General features: G+C 42.0%; 1 protein-coding gene across 2 annotated transcripts in view; it reads left to right on the forward strand.

The window, feature by feature from the left end:
* The window catches only part of CYB5R4 (cytochrome b5 reductase 4), a 1,096,425-nt gene that overhangs the window by 597,733 nt on the left and 475,469 nt on the right, over window positions 1–23,223 (forward strand). Inside the window, exon 10 of one of the 2 annotated variants that reach the window (XM_085611035.1) lies at window positions 17,352–17,474. The exons of the other annotated variant lie outside the window; for it this stretch is intronic. Within the exon in view, the coding sequence (XP_085467161.1) occupies window positions 17,352–17,474 (123 nt within the window). The remainder of the gene's footprint in view (window positions 1–17,351; window positions 17,475–23,223) is intronic. 2 annotated transcript variants of the gene reach the window in all.

Genomic DNA, 23,223 nt, shown 5'->3' on the forward strand with positions numbered 1-23,223 from the left:
CAATACCAAACACCTTTCTGAGACCAGCAACATGTGTAACCTGGGTGACTGACTACACTCCAGCAAGGGCAACCAGCCTTACTGATGCTGAATGTATTTGCATTACTGACTGAAACCTCAAACCCCACTCGGTTGTAAATACTATGCATGATTCCACAGGATAACCAGCTGGCTGTGTGCTAAGAGTCTACTTCTGCATACAAAAAAATGGCTCCCCCTTTCCATCTAATACAAATGTAAAATCACCAGAGCAATACGCAATAAATCTCTGCCTGTAATTCCTATTTGCACACAGAGTCATGTTTTCACAATAGTCACAAAACGAAATTTCTTTGCCAATTTGAAAGCACACTTACTACTCTTTTTTTTGGCAAGTGATAAACACTTTTACAGACTGACACATTATGAATCCACTTTTCAGATTCTGATAAAAGCACATGTCCAAACTGCTTTTTCAGACCAGCACCATGTGTAACCTGGGTGACTGACTACACTCCAGCAAGGGCAACCAGCCTTAGTGATGCTGAATGTATTTGCATTACTGACTGAAACCTCAAACCCCACTCGGTTGTGAATACTGTGCATGATTCCACAGGATAACCAGCTGGCTGTGTGCTAAGAGTCTGCTTCTGCATACAAAAAAATGGCTCCCCCTTTACATCTAATGCAAATGTAAAATCACCAGAGCAATACGCAATAAATCTCTGCCTGTAATTCCTATTTACACACAGAGTCATGTTTTCACATTAGTCACAAAACGAAATTTCTTTGCCAATTTGAAAGCACACTTACTACTCTTTTTTTTGGCAAGTGATAAACACTTTTACAGACTGACACATTATGAATCCACTTTTCAGATTCTGATAAAAGCACATGTCCAAACTGCTTTTTCAGACCAGCACCATATGTAACCTGGGTGACTGACTACACTCCAGCAAGGGCAACCAGCCTTAGTGATGCTGAATGTATTTGCATTACTGACTGAAACCTCAAACCCCACTCGGTTGTGAATACTGTGCATGATTCCACAGGATAACCAGCTGGCTGTGTGCTAAGAGTCTGCTTCTGCATACAAAAAAATGGCTCCCCCTTTCCATCTAATACAAATGTAAAATCACCAGAGCAATACGCAATAAATCTCTGCCTGTAATTCCTATTTACACACAGAGTCATGTTTTCACATTAGTCACAAAGCGAAATTTCTTTGCCAATTTGAAAGCACACTTACTACTCTTTTTTTTGGCAAGTGATAAACACTTTTACAGTCTGACATATTTTGAATCCACTTTTCAGATTCTTAAAAAAGCACATGTCCAAACTGCTTTTTCAGACCAGCACCATGTGTAACCTGGGTGACTGACTACACTCCAGCAAGGGCAACCAGCCTTAGTGATGCTGAATGTATTTGCATTACTGACTGAAACCTCAAACCCCACTCGGTTGTAAATACTATGCATGATTCCACAGGATAAGCAGCTGGCTGTGTGCTAAGAGTCTGCTTCTGCATACAAAAAAATGGCTCCCCCTTTACATCTAATGCAAATGTAAAATCACCAGAGCAATACGCAATAAATCTCTGCCTGTAATTCCTATTTGCACACAGAGTCATGTTTTCACATTAGTCACAAAACGAAATTTCTTTGCCAATTTGAAAGCACACTTACTACTCTTTTTTTTGGCAAGTGATAAACACTTTTACAGACTGACACATTATGAATCCACTTTTCAGATTCTGATAAAAGCACATGTCCAAACTGCTTTTTCAGACCAGCACCATGTGTAACCTGGGTGACTGACTACACTCCAGCAAGGGCAACCAGCCTTAGTGATGCTGAATGTATTTGCATTACTGACTGAAACCTCAAACCTCACTCGGTTGTGAATACTGTGCATGATTCCACAGGATAAGCAGCTGGCTGTGTGCTAAGAGTCTGCTTCTGCATACAAAAAATGGCTCCCCCTTTACATCTAATGCAAATGTAAAATCACCAGAGCAATACGCAATAAATCTCTGCCTGTAATTCCTATTTACACACAGTCATGTTTTCACATTAGTCACAAAACGAAATTTCTTTGCCAATTTGAAAGCACACTTACTACTCTTTTTTTTGGCAAGTGATAAACACTTTTACAGACTGACACATTATGAATCCACTTTTCAGATTCTGATAATAGCACATGTCCAAACTGCTTTTTCAGAGCAGCACCATGTGTAACCTGGGTGACTGACTACACTCCAGCAAGGGCAACCAGCCTTAGTAATGCTGAATGTATTTGCATTACTAACTGAAACCTCAAACCCCACTCGGTTGTGAATACTATCCATGATTCCACAGGATAACCAGCTGGCTGTGTGCTAAGAGTCTGCTTCTGCATAAAAAAAAACCTCCCCCTTTCCATCTAATGCAAATGTAAAATCACCAGAGCAATACCAAACAGCTTTCTGAGACCAGCAACATGTGTAACCTGGGTGACTCACTACACTCCAGCAAGGGCAACCAGCCTCACTGATGCTGAATGTATTTGCATTACTGAGTGCAACCTCAAACCCTTAAAGTATTCCTTATTTTTACCAGTACACCTTAAATTTTCGTGAAAACATAGTCCATATTATTTTACATGTTCCTCACATTTAAATTTCTCCCAAAACAGAAAATAATAAACACAACTTCAACAAAAGGAATTCCAATTCTATTATTCATTTCTTAATTTACCATATACATCCCCTCTCAAACTCTAAACTCACCTTTAAAATTAGTTAATTGTAAAAGAAATGTGGCACTCAAACAGCAGATTGCCAGAGCCAGGATCTCTGTTCTCTACACCTCTCTCCTCTCAGCAGAACCAGATAATGGCAAAGTTTCCCTCTATTTTTCCACACTAATACATGTAAGTTTCAAATCTCAGTGCTTCCCCCTTTTTTTCAAATGTAATCACACATTTCTATTGGTTGAAAACCAACCCTTTTCCAAAAGTACCCTTCCCCCAACTTGACTTCTGCCTAGTACCCTTCCCCCAACTTGACTTCTGCCTGCTACCATAGCAACAGCTCATGGAACACTGCTGTGTAGAGTCAGGTCAGAAGTTCACCAAACAATGTTTCATTTCCAAAGAGCAGGAGTGCTTGACTTTTCAAACCTAACAGCAAATCCATAGTACTGTTCTTTGGTAACACATTTTTCTGTACCAATACAAAACATGCTTCTATAAATTTACACATACAGCCTAGTTTTTATTCTAGAATGGTATGAAACAGCCAATCAGTTTAAAAAAAAAATATATATATGTATGCCTCCATTTCCAAACTGTCTTTCATTTCTTTTTACCATTCTACTGAATTACACCTCCTGAGTGCATCCAGTTCTCCTTTGAAGATGTTCACAGTGTGGATTGTAGGGCACAGCTATGTCTTCTGGAGTGAAAAGTATGCAGAGAAAACAGATATGGTGAGAGACCTTGCTTTACCAAATGTAGACATTAAATGGATTGGTCAGAGAGGGTTAAAGTGGCACCAATTGATGCCATTGGTGAAATCCTTCATGCAAATCCAACACCCTGACCTCATAATAGTGCACTGTGGTGGCAATGACCTAGGCACTTTGACTGGGGTAGGTCTGGAAATGCTTATGAAGGAGACCTTTGCACAACTGTTTTCACTTTTCCCTAAAACTGCCTTTGTGTTTTCTAACATATGCCAAAGGCAAAAATGGAACTGGTCCAATCATTTCTGTCCACAGATTGACAAAGCAAGAAAGCACGTCAACAAATCTGTTTCTGCTTTCCTCCGAGACTATGGTATGGGATCCATTTACCACAACAACTTGCGTTACGACATGCAAGACATTTATAGAGGAGATGGTGTGCACTTCAATGATGAAGGGAACAGAGTCTTCCTCTTGAACCTTAGACTCTGCATCGGTACTTACTTGTAGGTACCACTAAAAAATCACTTCATAAACACAACGGCTCTTTTTAGAGCCCCCTAATATCTAAACACTTAAATCTGAATTTTATTTCTCTTTTTATTTATTTTTTCTACCGTACGCGTACGGTAAGCTAACCGTAAGCTTACCGTACGCGTACCCCGCGATTTTTTTTTAAAATTAATAAATTTCTTTTTGTACTTTTCTGTCCTTCTTTGACCCCCTTTCAAATGTTAGGGGGTCTGTAACTCTCCTCCTTGCCCCCTTTTCAAGTTATCACCCTTTTTTTTTCTGTGTGAAACACACAAAATGGCGGCCGCCGCTTCCTGGTTTCGACCGATTCGAATGTTTACTAAGATCTAACAGCCCATCAGAATCGCGCTCGCTCACGTCACCGTGCGCGTACGGTAAGCTTACCGTAAGCGCACGGTAAGCGCACCGTAAGCTGTCACAGATATATATATATTGATTGAAATGCTATTTTCTCAGAATCTACTGAACAGATTTACACCAAACCTACAAAAGGCACTTCCTTGACCTGAGGACTACCTCTCTGCCAAATTTCAAGTAATTCTGTTCAGCCGTTCGGGCTGTAGCTGTGTCTAAAGGTCCTATGGAAAAATGCATGGGAAAAACGCGTTTTTGGACCCCCCTTTTATCTCAGCCCCCGCTTGACGAATCCCCCCGGAACTTTCAGGGTAGGAGCGGAGCGTAGCGCCCCACCTATTTTGAAAAATTTGCGAGGATTCGTCGACCGGCGCCAAAGTTATTCAAAATAGAATGTTGCGGATTTCCTATGGAAACGTGGTCCTAACTATAACTACCTACTGGCGACCGCCAGTAGGTAATATATATACATATATATAATTCCTTAAGTTGTTACTCAAGTTCCCTCTTGAGTCAAATGCTAACTCTTCAAATTTCTTTCCTGGAGCTGCAGTCAGTTTGTCAAGGCCTTACTAGAGCTCACTCTCGAGTCAGATGCAAAAGCATTGAAACCCTTTCCTAAAGCTGCAGTCCCCCTAGTCGTTTCTAGGTATCCCTCTCAAGTCAAATGCAAAAGCTTTGATATTCTATCATGAAGGTGCACTTCTGCAAGTCTTAACTAGGTGTCCCTCAAAAGTCAAATGCACTAGCATTCTTCCACAAATCAGCAGTTCATTACTAGGTGTCCCTCACAAGTCAAATGTTAAAACATTTATATTCTTTTGTGAAGGTGCAGTTGTACAAGTCGTTGCTAGCTGTCCCTCACAAGTCAAATGCAAATTTATTGAAATTGTTACACTAGGTGTCCCTATCGAGTCAGATGCAAAGCATTTAAAGTCTTATAAGAAGCTGTAGTTTCACTAGTCTTTGCTAGGTGTCCATCACAAGTCAAAATGAAAAGCATTGAAACTCGTACATGATGCTGCAAGTCCTGTTACTAGGTGTCCTTCACAAGTTAAATGCAAAAGCATTGACATTCTTAGACAAAGCAGCACATCCACTAGTTATTACTAGGTGTCCTTCACAAGTTAAATGCAAACGCATTGAAATTCTTTTATTGGGCTACAGTCCATTAGTCATTACGGTGTACCTCAAAAGCTGAATGCCACAGCATTGAAGTTCTTGATTGAAGCTACAGCTCCATTAGCCATTACTTGGTGTCCCTCAAATCAAATGCAAATGCATTGATATCTTTCGTGAAGGTTCAGTTCCACAAGTCATTACATGGTGTCCCACAAAAGTCAAGTGCAGAAGCATTGAAATGGTATCATGAAGCTGCTATTTCACTTGTTGTTAATAGCGGTCCAGTTCAAATCAGAAGTAACTGCTTCAAATGACCTGTCCCAATCTGAGGGGGTGTGGGTTTAGTGTAAAAATGTGCATACACACTTTTGCAATTGTAATCATTTGTGTGTGTTTGTCATAGGATTAAATATTTGCCAAAGATGGTTCATATTAATGAGTCAAAATTACAGATTTCAGTACATTTCTTAATTAAAAAAAAAAAATTGATCACACCCTACAGTTTAAAGGAACTTGGGTAACTATACAAGTATGTTGAGAAAACTCAGTTTGACTGTTTATGTTTTGATGGATGTAAGCTTCGAGAGTTGACAGGGTTTTTTTTTTTGCATACGGACAATGCTTGTATAATACTGCAATAGGGAGATGCAGTTCCACAAGTAGATAGCAGAGGGCTCTCTCAAGTCTGATACAAGTCGTTGAAATGTTAGTCACAGACATGTGGGGGTGTGGCTTTAACCTAGGAATCTGCATATACACTTCATAAACTCTACTGGTTTGTGCTAATTTTTAGTAGGATAAATAAATATACCAAAGCTTGTTATAGTGAGGAATGAATATTTTAATTTACCATAAATGTCTTGAGAGTTATGAAAAAAATTGGAAACCCTACTATAAGAGGGACTATCAGTCACTTGGAAGTGCCAGTGTCTAACAAATTTCTATTTATGGGGAACTATTTTGTAGGTGTAGGTATACTTGTGCAAGGGCACGCATCTGAATCGAACATCAATTCCTGACAAGGAAACACAAGCACTGGAAATGCGCAATAGGTCTCGCATTTGCTTGAGTTAGAGCTATTGGTGTTGTAAATGACAATGTCATTTACCCATTTGTTATGGAGTAGAGTGGAATTATGAGGGTTGGATTGGAATTGTTAGCAGTGGGATTGTGTAGCATAGAATAGTGTGGCGTGGATTGGATTTGTGTATTGAAATTATGTGGCATAGCGTGCAGTGGGATCATGTGAATAGTAATTATGTGGTACTAACTGCACTGGAATCTTGTGAAGTGGGACTGGATGTCATGAAGTGTAATTATATTGATTGGTATTTTGTGTTGTGGAGTGGTATGAAGGTGGAGTTTAATTATGTGGTGTGCTTTTGAATTTTGTGGCATGATGTGGAATTCTGTGGTGTGGATTGGATGTATGTGGTGTGTTGTGTAACTGTGTTGTTGAGTTAAATTATGTGGTTTGTTGAAATATGTGGTGTGGAATGGAAATGTGTGGTGTTGAATTGTGTGATGTGGAACTGTGTGGCATTGAGTGGATTCATGCTGATTGGAATTATGTGGCATGGTGTGAAGTGTATTTATGTGTTTTGTTGCTATGTGGCATAGTGTGGTTTATGTGGGGTGTATTTATGTGTTATTAAGTAGAGGGTAAATATGTAGAGTTGAATCATTTTGCGTTGAGTGGTATTATGTGGAGTGTAATTATGTTGGGTGGTGTTGAATTCTGTGGTGGTGAATTTTGTGGTGTGGAATTGCGTGGTGTTTTATGTCACAGTAGACAACCAGGTACACCACAAGTAACCCAGACAAGTGAGCTATTCTCTATTCCATATCTTCTTCAGACTATTTAAATAGGATTCACATTAATGAGATTACCGTATTTGCCCAAGATTACACAATGTAGTTAAGTGAGAGAGTTGAGATTAGAACCCATGTCTGCTGGTTCCACAGTCAACAATTTAAGCTCCAGATCTTTTCTAAGAAATCAAATGTGTATATGGCTGATGATGTGTGTATTCTGTGTTTTTTGTCAGTATTTACAAGGGAGGATACCTCATGCTGTGCTTTAGACACAGCACATGGGGTACGTTTGAAATCACAAAAGTTAATTTTACTGTATAAACCACACCCTTAATTACATAGACCTCGCCCCTTTTAGAGACACCCCCACTCTTTTTTCATTCCTATGAAAGCCCTGGGTGCAGAATCATATGAGGCATTTGTGAGTACATCAGAAGTGATAATTCTGTTTAGACTCCACCTAGCAACTCTGGTCAGCACACAGGCATTGAGATGTGTGAAAACACACAGAATATGACCATGGAGAAGAACAGAGAGAGTGGATGTGCTGCAGGAGGAAATGGAAACCACTTTTTGGAGAATGTAGAGAGGTCAGGAGATGTTACTTTGGGTAGTACTTTGGATGTCTACTTTTCATGTGGTTTTACATTTTTTTTAAACTGTCCTGCCATTAACACAGCAGCCAGTCCTCTAGAATTCAGTGAAGGCAACCATACTGCACATACAAAGTATATGTGTAGGCCTGCCGTTTTTCTACATGTCCACTCCTGCAAGTAATGAAAAGTTGGAAAATCCAAGAACTACCTCTACATCTGTGCAAAGCAAATAAAGCAGACGGTGGTAAATATGAATACTGCATTTGTTTTTTTACTCTGATATCAAGTGTTTGCGCTTTTAAAATTTCAAAACACAAGGGGCCTCTCACTCATCTCTTCAAAATGCCTTGACCCTGGTTAGGATTTGCTATGTGAAAATGTAGTGGCGTTTGCAAATCCTTTGTCACTAGTCTGGGTTTTGGAAATAAATGCTTTTTTCCTGCAGCGAAACATTACATTTAGCTAGTGCCTTCTCTTGTCATCCCAAAGGTTTCTATGCTATTTGAATATGTTGACGAACAAACAGGTATACATAGCACAAAAAAAGTAAATGTTTTGCAAGCACTTTAGTTTGCCATCAGTAAAACATCCTACACATAAATTAAGCTAAAACAGGACCCCCCCCCCCCCCAAAGGCTATGAAGATAAACCATTGCTGCACTGTGCTTGAGCACAGGCTCGAACCCCATCTATTTAGTGTCCTGTTTACATGCAAAGCACACAGAATCGACCCTTCTGGCTTGCCGTCTCTGCACGGAAATGGTGACTAGAGGAACTCGCTCATCCATAGTTGGGACAATATAAGCACTGTTTTCTGTCAGACCCGTACTCACTGCTGGTGCTGCTCCGTATTCAGAATGTTCATTGATGTGGCGCAGGTCCTCCTTCTCCTGCAGCTGCAAAAGGTGAATGGGGCTCAGAGGGATTCTTGACTTGCTTCCTCTACGTAAGCTTGAGCACGAGCCCTGCACCGGCCATGTTGCCGGCAGGAGGCAGAAGGCTGCAGTGGTAACTGGGGGGGGAGGAGACTGGAAAATGAACAGCAGAGCAAGCACATGCTCTGAATCTCCCCACTTGATACTCTCCTGGGGAGGTAGCAAGCAGCACCAAAGCTGCATTAAGTAACACGAGAAGGAAACTAAAAGAAAAAGAGTGCACCTGAACTAACAGATAAGCTCTCCAATGGAAGGCTACTGAGTAGTTAGGCACTGCTCAGTGGGTGAAAACTAAATAGAGAAAGGAGGGACAAGGAGCAACAACGAACCAATAGAAACCAAGATATTTTGAAGAGCAATTGAAATAAGAGATAAAAAGCAAAGATGGAGTTAAAGCCCACAAACCTGAATACAACATGTCTCGAAGAGGCAGCTTAAGCGCTGCCTAGGCTCAACCTAAAGAAGGGCAAAATGCAGTAAATCAAAGTGAAAGCATCCAGTGGCTGGAGTGGACTAGTCTGTTGATCTATATCTTCTGATTTGGATGGGAGGGAGTATAATTTGAGTGACAAGCCAGCAGACAAATGGTGAAAGAGTGTTGATTAGAAGCTCCTTTGTGTGTATGTGTTTTTGTATGACATTATTTGGAAAACATGAGGTTGTAAAGACAGCTAAAGCTGTCTTTCCACCAGACCTAAAAACATCAGAAAAGCTGTCACTGTCTGCGAGCAGAACTTCAGAAATATGCTCAATGTACTTTACTGAAGAGGGATGTTTAGTTAGAGGGAGAATGGCTATGGACTAGCAATTCTGGCTGCTGAAATGCTACTTGATCTGCATGACATGAATTAAGATCCCGGCAACTTAGCCTCTAGACTTCTTTCAAAGCTAAGTACTAAAGCTGGAAATAAATGAGCCACTGTACCAGCCCATATAAATATTGGGAAATTGAAGAAGTAGGACAAGAAAGACACAAATGACACTGAGGGAAGTGGGTTGCTCTCGACAATAATCAATCATTTATTTCAAGTATAATCAATATATAAGTTTGAAAATGCCCTATAATAATTCCCAGTTCTCATTTTGTATTTTTAAGTGTGCAATGCATATACCATAAAACATTTATAGTGTAATAAATAAGTGTACTTTGTATATGTAAAATAGTCCATCATGTGTTACAATGCAGGGACTCCATAGGAGAAAGAATGATACTCCAAAACACCAGTATAATGAAATGAGACAGTAATACTCCTCTTGGGAGGAAGCAAAGGGCTCTCAATGTAAATGTTAAAGTTAAAGTATTGGTAACAACACATCTGCGGACTGCTGCGCGGTCAAGCCAGACATAAAAATGCAGTAAAAGACAGGCACCCAGTAGGTATATCCCACATGCTATACTGACAGAGAGAGGACGAGACAGTCAATGATGGAGCTATATGGATGGGCATTATAGCTATTAATAAGTGTAACAGATGCCCACAGCAGCATCAAGGAGACCACATCCAGAAATAACAGCAATAGCAGGACTGCAACCTTCCCTCTAACTTCCATGGGTGGGAGATCACACAACATTACCACAGGAGATCTCACAGAGATCTTTCTTGGACACATCCCACCGATAACGGATCACATGCTTTCCAGTCATTGAGACTTCCAGGAGAAAGACAGTGTGTGCCTTTTGCTCATCCATAGTTGGTGAAATTCAAACTTTAAACACCCACAATTTAGTAGAGGTGAGCATCCAACCCCATAAACTGCAACAGCAGTTGAGTGTGAGGATCTGCACTTTACCTGATCTCCTAATGTAGATGAACATCCATGGATCAAAAGAATGGCCTTATAGCAACCACAATGCAATGTAGATCAACACCGTATGCATTGGGTGACTTCAGCTGATCACTGACTCCAGCGAATGTGAAGCAACACCGTATCCAGCCACATGACAATTGGTGTGGAATAGCACAGTAGAGAAGACTCAGCCAGAGGTTAAAGCCTGTTATTAACTCTCATGTGCTCATATACCTTAATGTTCTGCTGGGCACTGGATCCTTTTGGGGTACCACAAAAGTGCATAAACTGCTTTTCTTAAAAGACTGGGACATACTGTCAGGATTCCCTGGAGGTTTTCTCCTCATCCTTCGATAATTGCGAGTATTCTGCTTTCCAAACATCCTGGCAAAAGTGGGAACTGGAGGACAGGTTGGCAGCTTTGGAATTCCAAGATGTCCGCTAAATCGCCTTTTCAAGCAGCGCACTAGTGTTTCGAATTCCAAACTGATTGGAATGTGAAGTGCGCGCAAGCTTTCAAAAGCACACTTCACCTGAGGGATTTTTGAAGAAGGAGCCTTGTTCCAGTCCTCCGTCGCGAAAGTTAGTGAGGGTAGAGCGGCAGGTGTTGTTTTAGCCCTTCGGTGTCTTGTTGGTAATCCTTGGAGCAGGTTAGTGATTCCGCGCATGCCTTAGTCTTGCTATTAAAGTAGCGTTCAGTTACTGTGCATGTCAAACACTCCAGAGTCACGTCTGCACTCTGGATATTCTTGCCTAGTGAACCAAAAGATGTAATTGAGTTAGCCAATTCTTCACGTCTTAAATTTTAGAAAAAATTCTAGACTCACGTCAACTCCTGTCTAGAAAGATGCCATTGAAAAGCCACGTCTGACTAAACGATTAACAGAGAGGCATTTTGAGTTCTGTGAGGCGCTGGTTCTAAATTATTACCGCGCTAGAACGCGAGGATTCATTTCCGACTTGCGAGTTAAAGTTCAGTCAAAACGAAGAGAAGTAGTCGTGTAGTTGTTCTTTACCATTAACGATTGTATTAGCCCCTTCCTAAAACCCAGCATCGGTTGGGCTAGTACTAAGAAGCTCACATAGTATCAACACAGTGGAGTTAGTTTTAGAAAGATAGAAATAAATAAACACTTACCTGAACCTATTCATCTGGCGCACGGGCACTCGTGTAGTGTCATACCTTTCCAGCAGCCGTCAGCATCCACAAGAGAACATGGTCAGGATTTTCATACCTAAAAGAAACATCACAGAAGAGAGGCAGTAGTTAAGGGTGTAACGGGTAAGAGTGTGTAACAAGAAATGTATTAAGGAAAAATAATGATTTATTAGAATGAAGTAGTAAGCATTAGTATTGAGTTGCAGCTATGAAATAAAAGAAGAAAGAAAAAGCCGAATTAAGAAAGAAACAGCAGAATACATCCAATTGGCTGCCTTTTCTTATCCCAATCCCCTTTCCTCCCTTTGGTACAAACTTGTAGAGGAGTTCAATTCCCTCGCAGGGGTGTCCCGGAGAGGGCATTGGGAATTTAGTGTCGGTCTGCTCCTGTGCACGTTGGCAATCAAATAACATAGAACACATACATTGATTTTATTTATGGTTGATGAACTAAAGGAGATTACAAAGAAAGAACTTGGATTTTTCAAACTTCGTTATTAGACACATGTTGTCCAGACACTTTGACCACCAGAAACTCTTTAATGGCCCTTTCTATTTTAAATACCTATTTTGTGACTCTAATCTTGCAGCCTGATCTGGATGTTAAGTAGTAATGGGGAAGTTATGTGAAATTGATTTTTCTAGTATACGTATGGTGGCTTATTTCCTGCAGTACAGCTACTAGTAAAATGTTATGTACTTCTGAAGTATACTCTTGACCATTTACCTTGCACTGTCAAACAATCAGAGGACCTGCTTTTGGGAAGCTCTAGAATAGTCTGTCATTAATTGGTAGCGACAAAAAAACGTTTTCAAATTGGAAAGGTCAATACTTTCAGGTAAGCATTGAACAGAACTCTAGTCTATGTTTTTTGTTTTGATTGTTTGAGTACTCGTAAATACACTACTAGCCATGGACACATTCATCAGACTTGGGTTGACATCTTTGCAGAACTGTCGAGAGACAATGGCACTCAAGCAGAGCCCCAAACGAACCCGCGGCCTTCAAAATGGCCCTCAAATCTTACCACCACACCATCCGAGCAGCACAGAAAGCAGCCCTCGCCACCTGCCTCCAGTCCACAAACCACACCAAGGAACTTTTCACCATCGTGAGAGAATTGTCCTCCACAGACGCCATCCAAAACACCAATCAGCCATCACAGTCCGTCTGCAGCTTGCTCGCAGACTTCTTCCACTCCAAGATCACCAACATCTACAGAAACTTGTAACGCCAACCGCTAAGACCAGTCTTACCCGCTACTCGCACTGACCCCCCCTGCCTCACCTCCTCACCTACTGGGCACCCCTCAGCGCCAAAACTACAACTTCCATCATACCCTTCATCCACTCCACAACCCACGTTGACCCCTGCCCCCACTGCATCTTCAACCTCGGACACAAAGCAATCAGACCCCTACTACTCACCAGCATCATCAGCGCAGCGCTTAGTACCGCCACTTTCCTGGAATCCTGGAAGCACGCCAAAGTAAAACCCCTGCTACAACGGACCCATCCAACCTCAAGAACTACCACCCCATATTGTTCCTCCCTTCCCAGCCAAGGTACTGGAGAAAGCCGTCAACAACCAACTTACAGACTACTTTGAGTCTATCCACCTGCTCAACCCCTCCCAAATTGGCTTCCGCCCGGACCACAGCACAGAAACCGCCTTCATAACTGCCACAAACAACATCAGAGACATCCTCAGGCCATGGCAAATCAGCAGCCCTGATCCTCCTCGACCTTTCAGCGACCTTCAACACCATCTCCCTCCATCTCCTCATCCAAAGACTCCACCACATTGGCATCCAAGGCAACACTCTCAAGCTGCTATCCTCTTTTCTTACAGGGCGCACCCAAAGAACCCACTTCCTGTCATACACCTTTGACCCCGTAAGCATCACCTGCGGCGTGCCCCAGGGCTCCTCATTCAGCTCAAAACTGTTCAACATCTACATGACCCCACTGGCCCCCATCATCCATAGCCACGGCCTGAGCATAGTCTCCTACGCCAACGACACCCAGCTCATACTCTCACTCACCGAAGACACTGTCTCCACCAGATTGAGATTCCAGAACGCCATGACCGATGTCAACCACTGGATGAGAGCCAACTGCCTCCAACTTAAAACCGACAAGACTGAAGTTCTCCTCTTCGGAAGACCCCCCTCACCATGGAATGATTCCTGGTGGCCTTCCACCCATGGACCCTCACCCACCCCCACCACCCATGCACATAACCTTGGAATCATCATCGACTGTGAGCTCTCCATGAAACTCCAGGTCAACTCAACTGCCTCCACCTGTTTCAACACCCTCAGAATGCTCCGGAAAGGCTTTAGATGGATCCCTACTGACACCAGGAGAACCGTCACCCACACCCTCATCACCAGTTGACTCGACTATGGGAACGCCCTTGACATCGTAACCACTTCCTCAGTCGCCACCAAACCATGCAGAACGCTGCTGCAAGAATCATCCTGGACCCGCGCATATGGCCCACATCATCCCTCACCTCTGTAGCCTGCATTGGCTCCCCTTCAGGAAGAGATGATACTTCAAGCTGCTCACAAACACCCACAGAGCTCTCCACAACCCCGGACCAGAATACCTACACAACCGCCGGATCTCCCATCGGCCCACCAGACACCTGCGGACTGCCACCCTGGCCCTCGCCACTGTCCCACGCATCTATCGCACCTGAACCAGAGGCCGCTCCTCCCACCTTACAGCTAAAGCCTGGAACGATCTCCCCATCTACTTCCGAACATCAACATCCCTCGCCGAGTTCAGGAGCGGACTCAAGACCTGACAGTTCAAATAGACTCACATCACGCCAGCGCCTCCATACCTCTTGGGGTGATTAGCACACTATACAAAACTCTGATAGATTGACTGAACTGTTTTCTAATCTAACATGGTATAACAGCACGAATCCACTACCTCAACTGATAGATAGGAAAGAAGACCTGACCTGTTTTACCAACGCAGTTGTTACCCTTAATTCCCATAAATTCTTACACATTCAATGAGCTGAAACGATTCAGATATTTTTTGCCTTTTTGACCACTTTAGTTTGTAGAGTGGTTAATGCATTACATACCATGAGAATTGGTGGAGATCTACACATTGTTGTTAATTGGTGCAGATGGTTCAGCTGTGACCATAGGCATAGCCAGTTGTTTTGTAATCCATTATGCACATAAATATGACATAATGCATTGCTTATGCTTTATATTTCCTGATAGTCTGCTTTCCTTTCCTATATCTAATATGATATATTTTACTCAGTCCTAGTGTAAAGTCAGACGTTCATTCACTTGTAAGGCTCTAAAAATTCCCATGAGATTCTTTAAACAGAATATCAGACATCACAAGGAGACTTTCTTGAGGATACAGTTAGGATACTTCGAGCTCTCTGAGGCAGAAAGGTGTGTATTCTTTCAGCCGGGGAGTTTGTCTTTCAAAGGACATTGGCAGATAACCCAGTTAGGCTTGCACAGACTGGGCCTTGCGAGCGGAGGTTAGCCTGCTCTCAGTAAGCAGATATTAAAACTCTCATTATGGCAGCATGTTTAATGCTAATTCTTATCAGCAGGGACTCTGTAGGAAAGGCAATTATCGGAAATACAATTGTATCTCTCTTAATACTTTTTACATTCTTCATATTCTCTATTGATACAGTAACTGATATTGTCTTTATTTTATGTACTAGTTTGACAACTAATAAAAGTTTCTTATAACTAGTCCAGATGTTTTGTCTGTATGTATCTTTGCTCTGGAGAAAAGGCAGGAAAACAGAAGAATAAACCTCTTGTCTCTGGCAAGTTTGTCTGAAAAGGCGTACTCTGTACCTTTTGTAGATAAGTTTGGGATAGGTTCACAAGATACTTGTTCATTTTTCCTGCTCCAAATGGTGGGTTTGTGTAACTGTAGTGCCTGGGGACTAAAGAAAATATACCAGGTGTCACCAAAATTGGCTTGGTAATGCCAGACATTTATTTTTTTTCATCATGAAACATGGCATGAGGACTGTAGGGGACCTTTTATCTGTTGTCCAATTTCTTTTAGGTTTTCTTCAGGAACATTTCTTATGACTTATTGTGTGGTGCTTTGATCCTGAAATCATTGATAGTGATTTATCAACTTTTTAAGCTGTTTTTTGTCACAGACTATTGGCGATTGATCAATGTTTTTTTTTAGAATAATGGGATATATTTTCCCCTAAAAAGGAGAACTCCATTAGGTTGTATACATTTGTTGATAAACTGTTGAATATGTTAAGGCAACAGAAAATAAACTTCAACTGAATAGAATTGATCCACATACTAAATAAAGATGGAATCGCTAGGATATTGTGTGGTTTAACAGGACACTAACCCATTCAGAATGAGAAGAAGCATACACTAGGGATGGGCCCGGGCACAGAACCAATTTAACTTGCTGAATGTCACACCTACCACTCTTGTTTGCAAACGATGCATTAATAATGTCCAGAACCAAAATAATGTTAAAACATCTAGTAAGCTCTTTTGAATCATGCTGTGTGTGAATAGATCTGCAGATTATCATGGCTGAAACTAAGATCATGGAAACTGGCGGGAGCAATAGAAGGAGAAATTAATTTAATTGATAGGGTGCTGTTGACGCGGCTCTTAAAGTATTTGGCTTCTGTTTGGTAGAACTAGATCAAGCAAACCAGCCATTAAGCAGAGTTGCAGGGGCTTTCAAAGATTCGGTTTTAGGCTACTGGATTATTTTCCTGGAGCAGAAGTAAAGGCATTTGAAACTGACACTCTGAGTGCCTGTCAGGTGATCAGTTTCAACTAATATTATTATTATCATCATCATTAGTATTAGTAGTAGTATTAATATCATTATTATAGTTGATTCTGTTTGTGCTGTTGTTAAGGGTTTAAAGACGCTGTAGAACACGGCCTGGAAATAAATTACCTGTGTTGCAAGATATTTAGGAAGAAAGCAAAAGTGTCTTACGTCTGTTCCGAAATTTCAGGTGGTTTATGGCCAGTGTGAGCTGAAGTATGATGTGAATTCCAAACAACTGCACACTGTATCTGCTATTATCTCAACCAAACAAATCGCACACTATTTTTTAAAACCTATTTTGCTTATTTCACCAGTTATCATTGTCCAGGAAATGAGAAAGCAGGAAATGAATAATATTGACTTTTTTTTTTAACGATTATGGAAACTATTAGTTGCTCTCCTATTTTGTTCTGATTTTAAGCAGATAAAAGCCACATTGCTAAAACGCATACTCGGCCAAGGTGAAGTAATGAACCCAAAGGATTCGTTGCACATCTGTAGGTCCTTTCATACCTTTGCAAATTAATTTGCAGTCTCCTAATTTATATGGGGTACATTGCTTTATTATTGTTTTTAATGCTCTTTATTGTTTTTAAATATCGAAGTCATTGCATTATTTAAATGGGTTTCTGCTTTTTAAGGTTATTATCTATTACTGTATTTGTTTCTGCATTGCATGTGTGTATACAATAAAATGTAAGCCTGTTAATGTTTTTGTCCACTTTGGATTGTTTCCAATATGCCGTTCCTGCAAATGAAGGTCCTATTTTATTTGTTTTTGCTTTTTATTTTTTAGTATACATCACTGGAATTGTGGGAAAAATAGAGATTGTACTTCAGAAACAAGATAGGGTTACATGGGCAAACCTCGGCGAGCCATTGGATGGCCATAATTCATTCATCAAACGTACAGATAGAGGTATTTCTTCAATAACGTTTATAGCGCTTTATAAAGTTATGTTCATGACATTATATTCATTGAGGTACTGTAAAAAAGCTCAGATGTTTTGAATGTGTAACTATATATTAGTCACTACTATTCTCTACAGCTCTTCATGCATGCCAACATTTTACAAGTGGAAAGTGGGAGATTTAAAAAATAAAATTGGGGAATGCATTTTCCATTGACACACATTGTATCAGAGTTAATTTCAGGCGGGAAGCAGGTAAAATAACGCAATGTTTTACCTTAAAAATAGATAGCCTCCAGCCTGAACCGGGTCGGTTGACATGCCTGTTGTTTAAAACACTTAATCCATTGATTGTTTTGCTTGACTGAAGCATCACAATAATCCATCAACATGGTTTTTTAAAAAGCTCATAATATAAATATATATATATATATATATATAGAAATTCACTGAAAAAACCATAGGTTTCAGGGGTGTTATAGTTAGCTGGACTTTTCACTTGTACAAAACCATTGAAATTCCCCCGTTATAGTTAGTTCAGCTAACTATAACTCGCGCGCCCGCAATGCACTGCTGATGACGTCACATATTACATCACTCATGACATGGTCAGTGACATCACTCATAACATCACTGATGACATCTCAAATGACATCACTGATGACATCACTGATGACATCATCCAGTGAATGTCTGTTTTTCTGAAAATTAAATATGTTTTATATATGTATATCTCAAGGTCGATGGAAGAATAAATGGGTATATAAGTGTCTAAATGGATGATTTGTTTTTGAAAAATTGATTGTGTAACTGACTGATTAAGTGTATCATAGTGAATACATGGCTTAGTGAGTAATGTTTAAATATGTAAATATCTGTATCAGTCTCTCACTTTGTGTATAAGTGGCTGCATGGGTTGGTGAGTAGCTACATGGTTGTCTATATAGGTTATTAGTTGGTTTTTTGAGTATCAGTCTGAGTGTCTGCATGGTTCGGTGGGAGGTATTACGTAGTGCATAGGTGCATGAATGAGTGACTCACTGTTTGTATGTGTTGAAGACAGCATGTGTGCAGGACTGTATGGGTGGATGAGTGTGTGTATGGGTGTGTTAGTGAGTGAATGACTGTCTCAATAGTGTCTTTATGAGTAACTACATATGTTTTAATCTAGTATATGTGACTATTGGTGTATATAAGTGAGTATATGTGAGAGTGAGAGATTGAAAGAGTTCCTGTATGAATAAGTATGTGTTTCTATAAGTGATTGTTTAAAAGACTAAGTATGTGTAAGTGTCCGTAGAAGTAAGTGTGGTGGTGTGTGTATAACTGTATATGCAAGTAAATGTATGTTTGATTCTTTATTAGCATGAGTGACTGTGTGTAAGTAACTCTATGGATGAGTGGCATTGTGTAACAGGATGTATGAGCACATATGATGAGTGAGTACATGTATGAGTGACTGTATAGGACTGTTGGTGAATGAGTGGATGTGTATGTGGATCTTAGAATTACTGAAGAGGTTGTTGTAACTGGTACTGGTATGTCCATTGTTTTGAAAATTTTAGTCTCTATTTTTAAATGTGTGTATCAAAGGTTATATTAGGGTGAGAGGAGGTCTGCCCCTCTATCACAAGGATGATGTCATCAGTGATGTCATCAGTGATGTCATTTGAGATGTCATCAGTGATGTCATGAGTGATGTCACTGACCATGTCATGAGTGATGTAATATGTGACGTCATCAGCAGTGCATTGCGGGCGCGCGAGTTATAGTTAGCTGAACTAACTATAACGGGGGAATTTCAATGGTTTTGTACAAGTGAAAAGTCCAGCTAACTATAACACCCCTGAAACCTATGGTTTTTTCAGTGAATTTCTGAGGTTCTTTAAATGCTAATTCCTAACTATAACGTGCCTGAAACCTAAGGTTTTGTCTGTGACTTTCAAAGGTTTTTTAAATGCTAATTTCTAACTATGCCTACAGAGATAGGACATGTGAAGAAAGAAGAAAAAATGCACAGAAAGAAAAAAAAGAAGTGCAGAAAGAAGCAACAGAAGTCCTCAAAGACGAAGAAAAGTGCAGGAAGAAGGATAACGTGCAGAAAGAACAAAAAGAAGAGCAGAAAGAATCCTTGTTGCAAAATCATCCTGTACCCTCAACTTTTTCAGACGGATACTGGTGGTAACTGAGTCTGACTAACCAGTCCTAGAGCCAGTGCTATGTTAAAAGACACTTAGAATACAGTGAAAACACCTACATACACTAGGGAACATTATGCGTTGGGGTCCCCCTGTGATTAGCATGACCTCCTCTGTAAGCCCCTAGTATATAATAGGGCAGGGGTATTAAAACTACCTCTTAAAACAGGCCACAGGGCGTTTTTGCACACGTTAACTCAGGCCCCGTCCCCTCCCTTCACCACTGTGTAAACACGCCCTGTGTCCGTTTTTAGTTGGGAGATTAAGTTCATTTGAATCCTGAGGGTCCCTAGGGTCCAACTAGCCCACTAGGTACCTCCAGTAAGTGCCACAGAGCTGCGTTGCGGAGAGGTGTAAAAAGTGGCACAGCCTGGACCACCTCTCTGCAATGCAGCTCAGTGGCGCTTACTGGAAGCACTTGGTGGGCTAGTTAGCCCCCAGGGGCCCTCAGTATTGAAGGGAAATTATATCCCCAATTTAAAATGTGCCATAGTGCGTGTTTGCACACGTCACCTCAGGCCCCATCCCCTCCCTTCACCACTGTGTAAACGCACCCTGTGGCTGTTCTAAGTTGAGAGATTAAGTCCCCTTGAATCCTAAGGGTCCCTAGGGTCAAACTAGACCACTAGGTACCTCCAGTAAGAGCCACAGAGCTGCGTTGCAGAGAGGTGTAAAAAGGGCTTGGCCTCAGAACACCTGTCTGCAGCGCGGCTCCCTGGCGCATACTGGAGATGCCTGTTGGGCTAGTTGGCCCTCAGGGACCCTCAGTATTGAAGAGGAATTAATTCCCCAACTTACAACTCACCAGGGGGCGCGTTTGCAGAGTGCTGCAAGGAGGGGGTGTGGCCTCCGGCACGATGCCAGTCTTTTATTTATTTTAATTTTTTAAGAAGGGGGGCTGTGTGGTTCCCCTTCTTATTCTAATTTATTGGCCCTGATGACCCCATCCCCCAGGGCCTGTCTCCTAATTATATTTTTTTGACCCCAATCCCCAGGGCCGGCCACTGTTTTTTATTATTTTTAAAAAATATATATTTATAGACACACCTAGGACATGCTGGACAAACCGTACGTACCTATCACCATGATGATTTGAGTGATATTCATTAAAAGGCGACTATGCATACAATGAATCCATGTGGAATGTATTTACACCACTAGTGAAGCTCTGACATGTCTGATGCCCTACCGTGCCTAATCCCGGTAGACACCCTTGTCGTTTATTTATACAAACATGGGTAGCTATTGACGGGCACATTTAATACACATGCACACCAAGCCATTCAAAGGGGATTCGACAAAAATTCGACCAAAACTATGTAAGAAACCCCCCTCACGGTTAATAAAACACACATCCACTGCCGGATGTGTAATACTTTTTATTTTACTCTCTGGAAAGGGGATGAACATCACTTGAGAGTCACAGCACGCTCCTGGCAGAGCCCAATGCTGTGTTACACCCACCATTGCCTGCCAAGTGCCACACACCTCTGTGTTGTATTCCACCAGCTAGTGCATATGCTATGACACTCTCTAGCCCATGTGCACTGTAACACCACCCCGTGAATATGTCATGCCACACTTGTCTTCGCACGGGTTATATTACCCCATCTTACGTGCCTTCCTCGATGCCTATGTTATAACGCACAGTGCTATGCCATACATATTACAATCTGGGATCCATATCTTTGTCACAGTGCATATGCAACGTTACACTCCCCAGCACATATTTTATATTACAACTTTAGAGACTAGTTAGGTTACACAACACTGCCATGTGCATATTACACTCCAAGGCGCATATCGCATAGCACGCGCTAGTGCCTGTGCTATCTCGCGCTCTCCAATGAATCTGTCATTGCGCACAATGTATTGCATATTATATTTCACACCCGGTTCATCTTATATCACACTTTTTGGTGCATAGTTTATACCATACACTATATCTAGTTTTCATTTTCAATCGTGCTCTCAGGACTATGTTCTATATAACACTGTGTTCACCTACCCTTTTCACAGGCATTACATTTTGCGATGGGGTAGAGGGTCAGGGGGTGTTTCTGCCAAGTGAGCCCGGAGTCACAGTCACAAACGTCCTCTTCTTCCTGAATAAAAGTGAGATTATGCTGCATACTTGTTCATATATTAAGTAGTTCGCACAGACACACGTTTTAAAAACAATAAAGTTCCTAATACCCGCCTTCTCTAAACAGTTAGCTTGCTGCCCCATCCCCCTCCTCCCTATCCTCTGTTGTGTGAATCCATGGACTAGCCTCCTCCCTCCTGCCATGCATGGTCTGATGTGCTGCCACTGCCCTCAATTTAGTATGATGTACCAGTCCCTTCCTCCTGCCCTTCATTGCCCAATTCTATGCCCCATCATTGACCTCCTGCTTAAATTCTGTGCTTAGCTTGCTGCCCCTATTCTCCTTCCCCCTGCCCTCCGATGTCTTTGTGCATGCCCCTGCTCCATCCTTTTTGCCCACCATGTTCCATGGACCTGCCACTCCTATCTACTCTGAGTGTTCTGTTGAGCTGCCACTTCCCTCCCACCTGCCTAGCATTGTCAGATGACTGTAACCTGTCCCTGCCACCTCCGCCCTGCCTGTCCACCTGCCATGCCCCTATCCTCTTCCTCCTGTCCTACATGGTCCATTGTACTGCCACACCCTTCTGCCCTCCCTGGTCTGTTGTGCTGCAACTGCTCCTCCTGCCTGCCCCGTGCGGTCTGTTGTGAGGCCCCTTCCCCTGAACTTTCTTGTCTGTGCACAGGTCCTGACCCTCCCTTCTATCCTCCATCGTCCTTTGTGCATGCCCCTGCACCCTCCTTCTTGCCCATTATAGCCATTGTGCTGCCACTAACCCTCCCACTTGCCATGCATTGTCTTCTGTGCTGCCATGGCCCCTCCCACCTTCCCTGTGTGGTCAGTTAGCTGCCCCTGACCCCCTCCCACCTTCCCTCCATGGTCTGTGTGTATGCCATCACAGTCTCACTGTTGCTCTTCATGGTGTGTCTTGCTTCCAGTGCCCATCCTGCCTGACCTCCATGGCTATCTTGCTGCTCCTGCCCTGCCCCCTTGCCCCCAGCCCTCTGTTTACATGTGGAGACCCCTACTCCCTCCCTCCTGGCTTGTCTGTTCCATTGTAATGCCCCTGCTTCGTCCCTCCTGCCCTTTATGGTCTGTTATGCTGCAGCTTTCTCTCCTGTCTGTCCATTATGGTCAGCTAGCTACCATTGCCTCTTGCCCCTCTGTTCTCTGTTTTCCATGTGCATGGTCCTGTCCCCTCCCTCTTGCTTTCTATGGATTGTTGTGCTGCACTCCCGTCCCGCATGCCCTGTGTGGTGTATTGTGCTGCTGCAAACCCTGATGCCTGCCCTGCAGGGTCAGTTTGGTGCACCTCTCCATGTCCCTCCTGTCCTCTGTTATCCAAGTCCATGTCCCTACCCCATTTCCTTCCATGATCCAATGTACCATACTTGCGAACATTTTGAACTTGGTAAGAGGGAGATTTTGAAAAAAAACTGGGGTATTGATTTTCCCCTTTGAGTTACATTGAA

Source organism: Triturus cristatus, chromosome 6 (genome assembly GCF_964204655.1).
Source record: "Triturus cristatus chromosome 6, aTriCri1.1, whole genome shotgun sequence".
In the NCBI taxonomy this organism is placed as follows: Eukaryota; Metazoa; Chordata; class Amphibia; order Caudata; family Salamandridae; genus Triturus; species Triturus cristatus.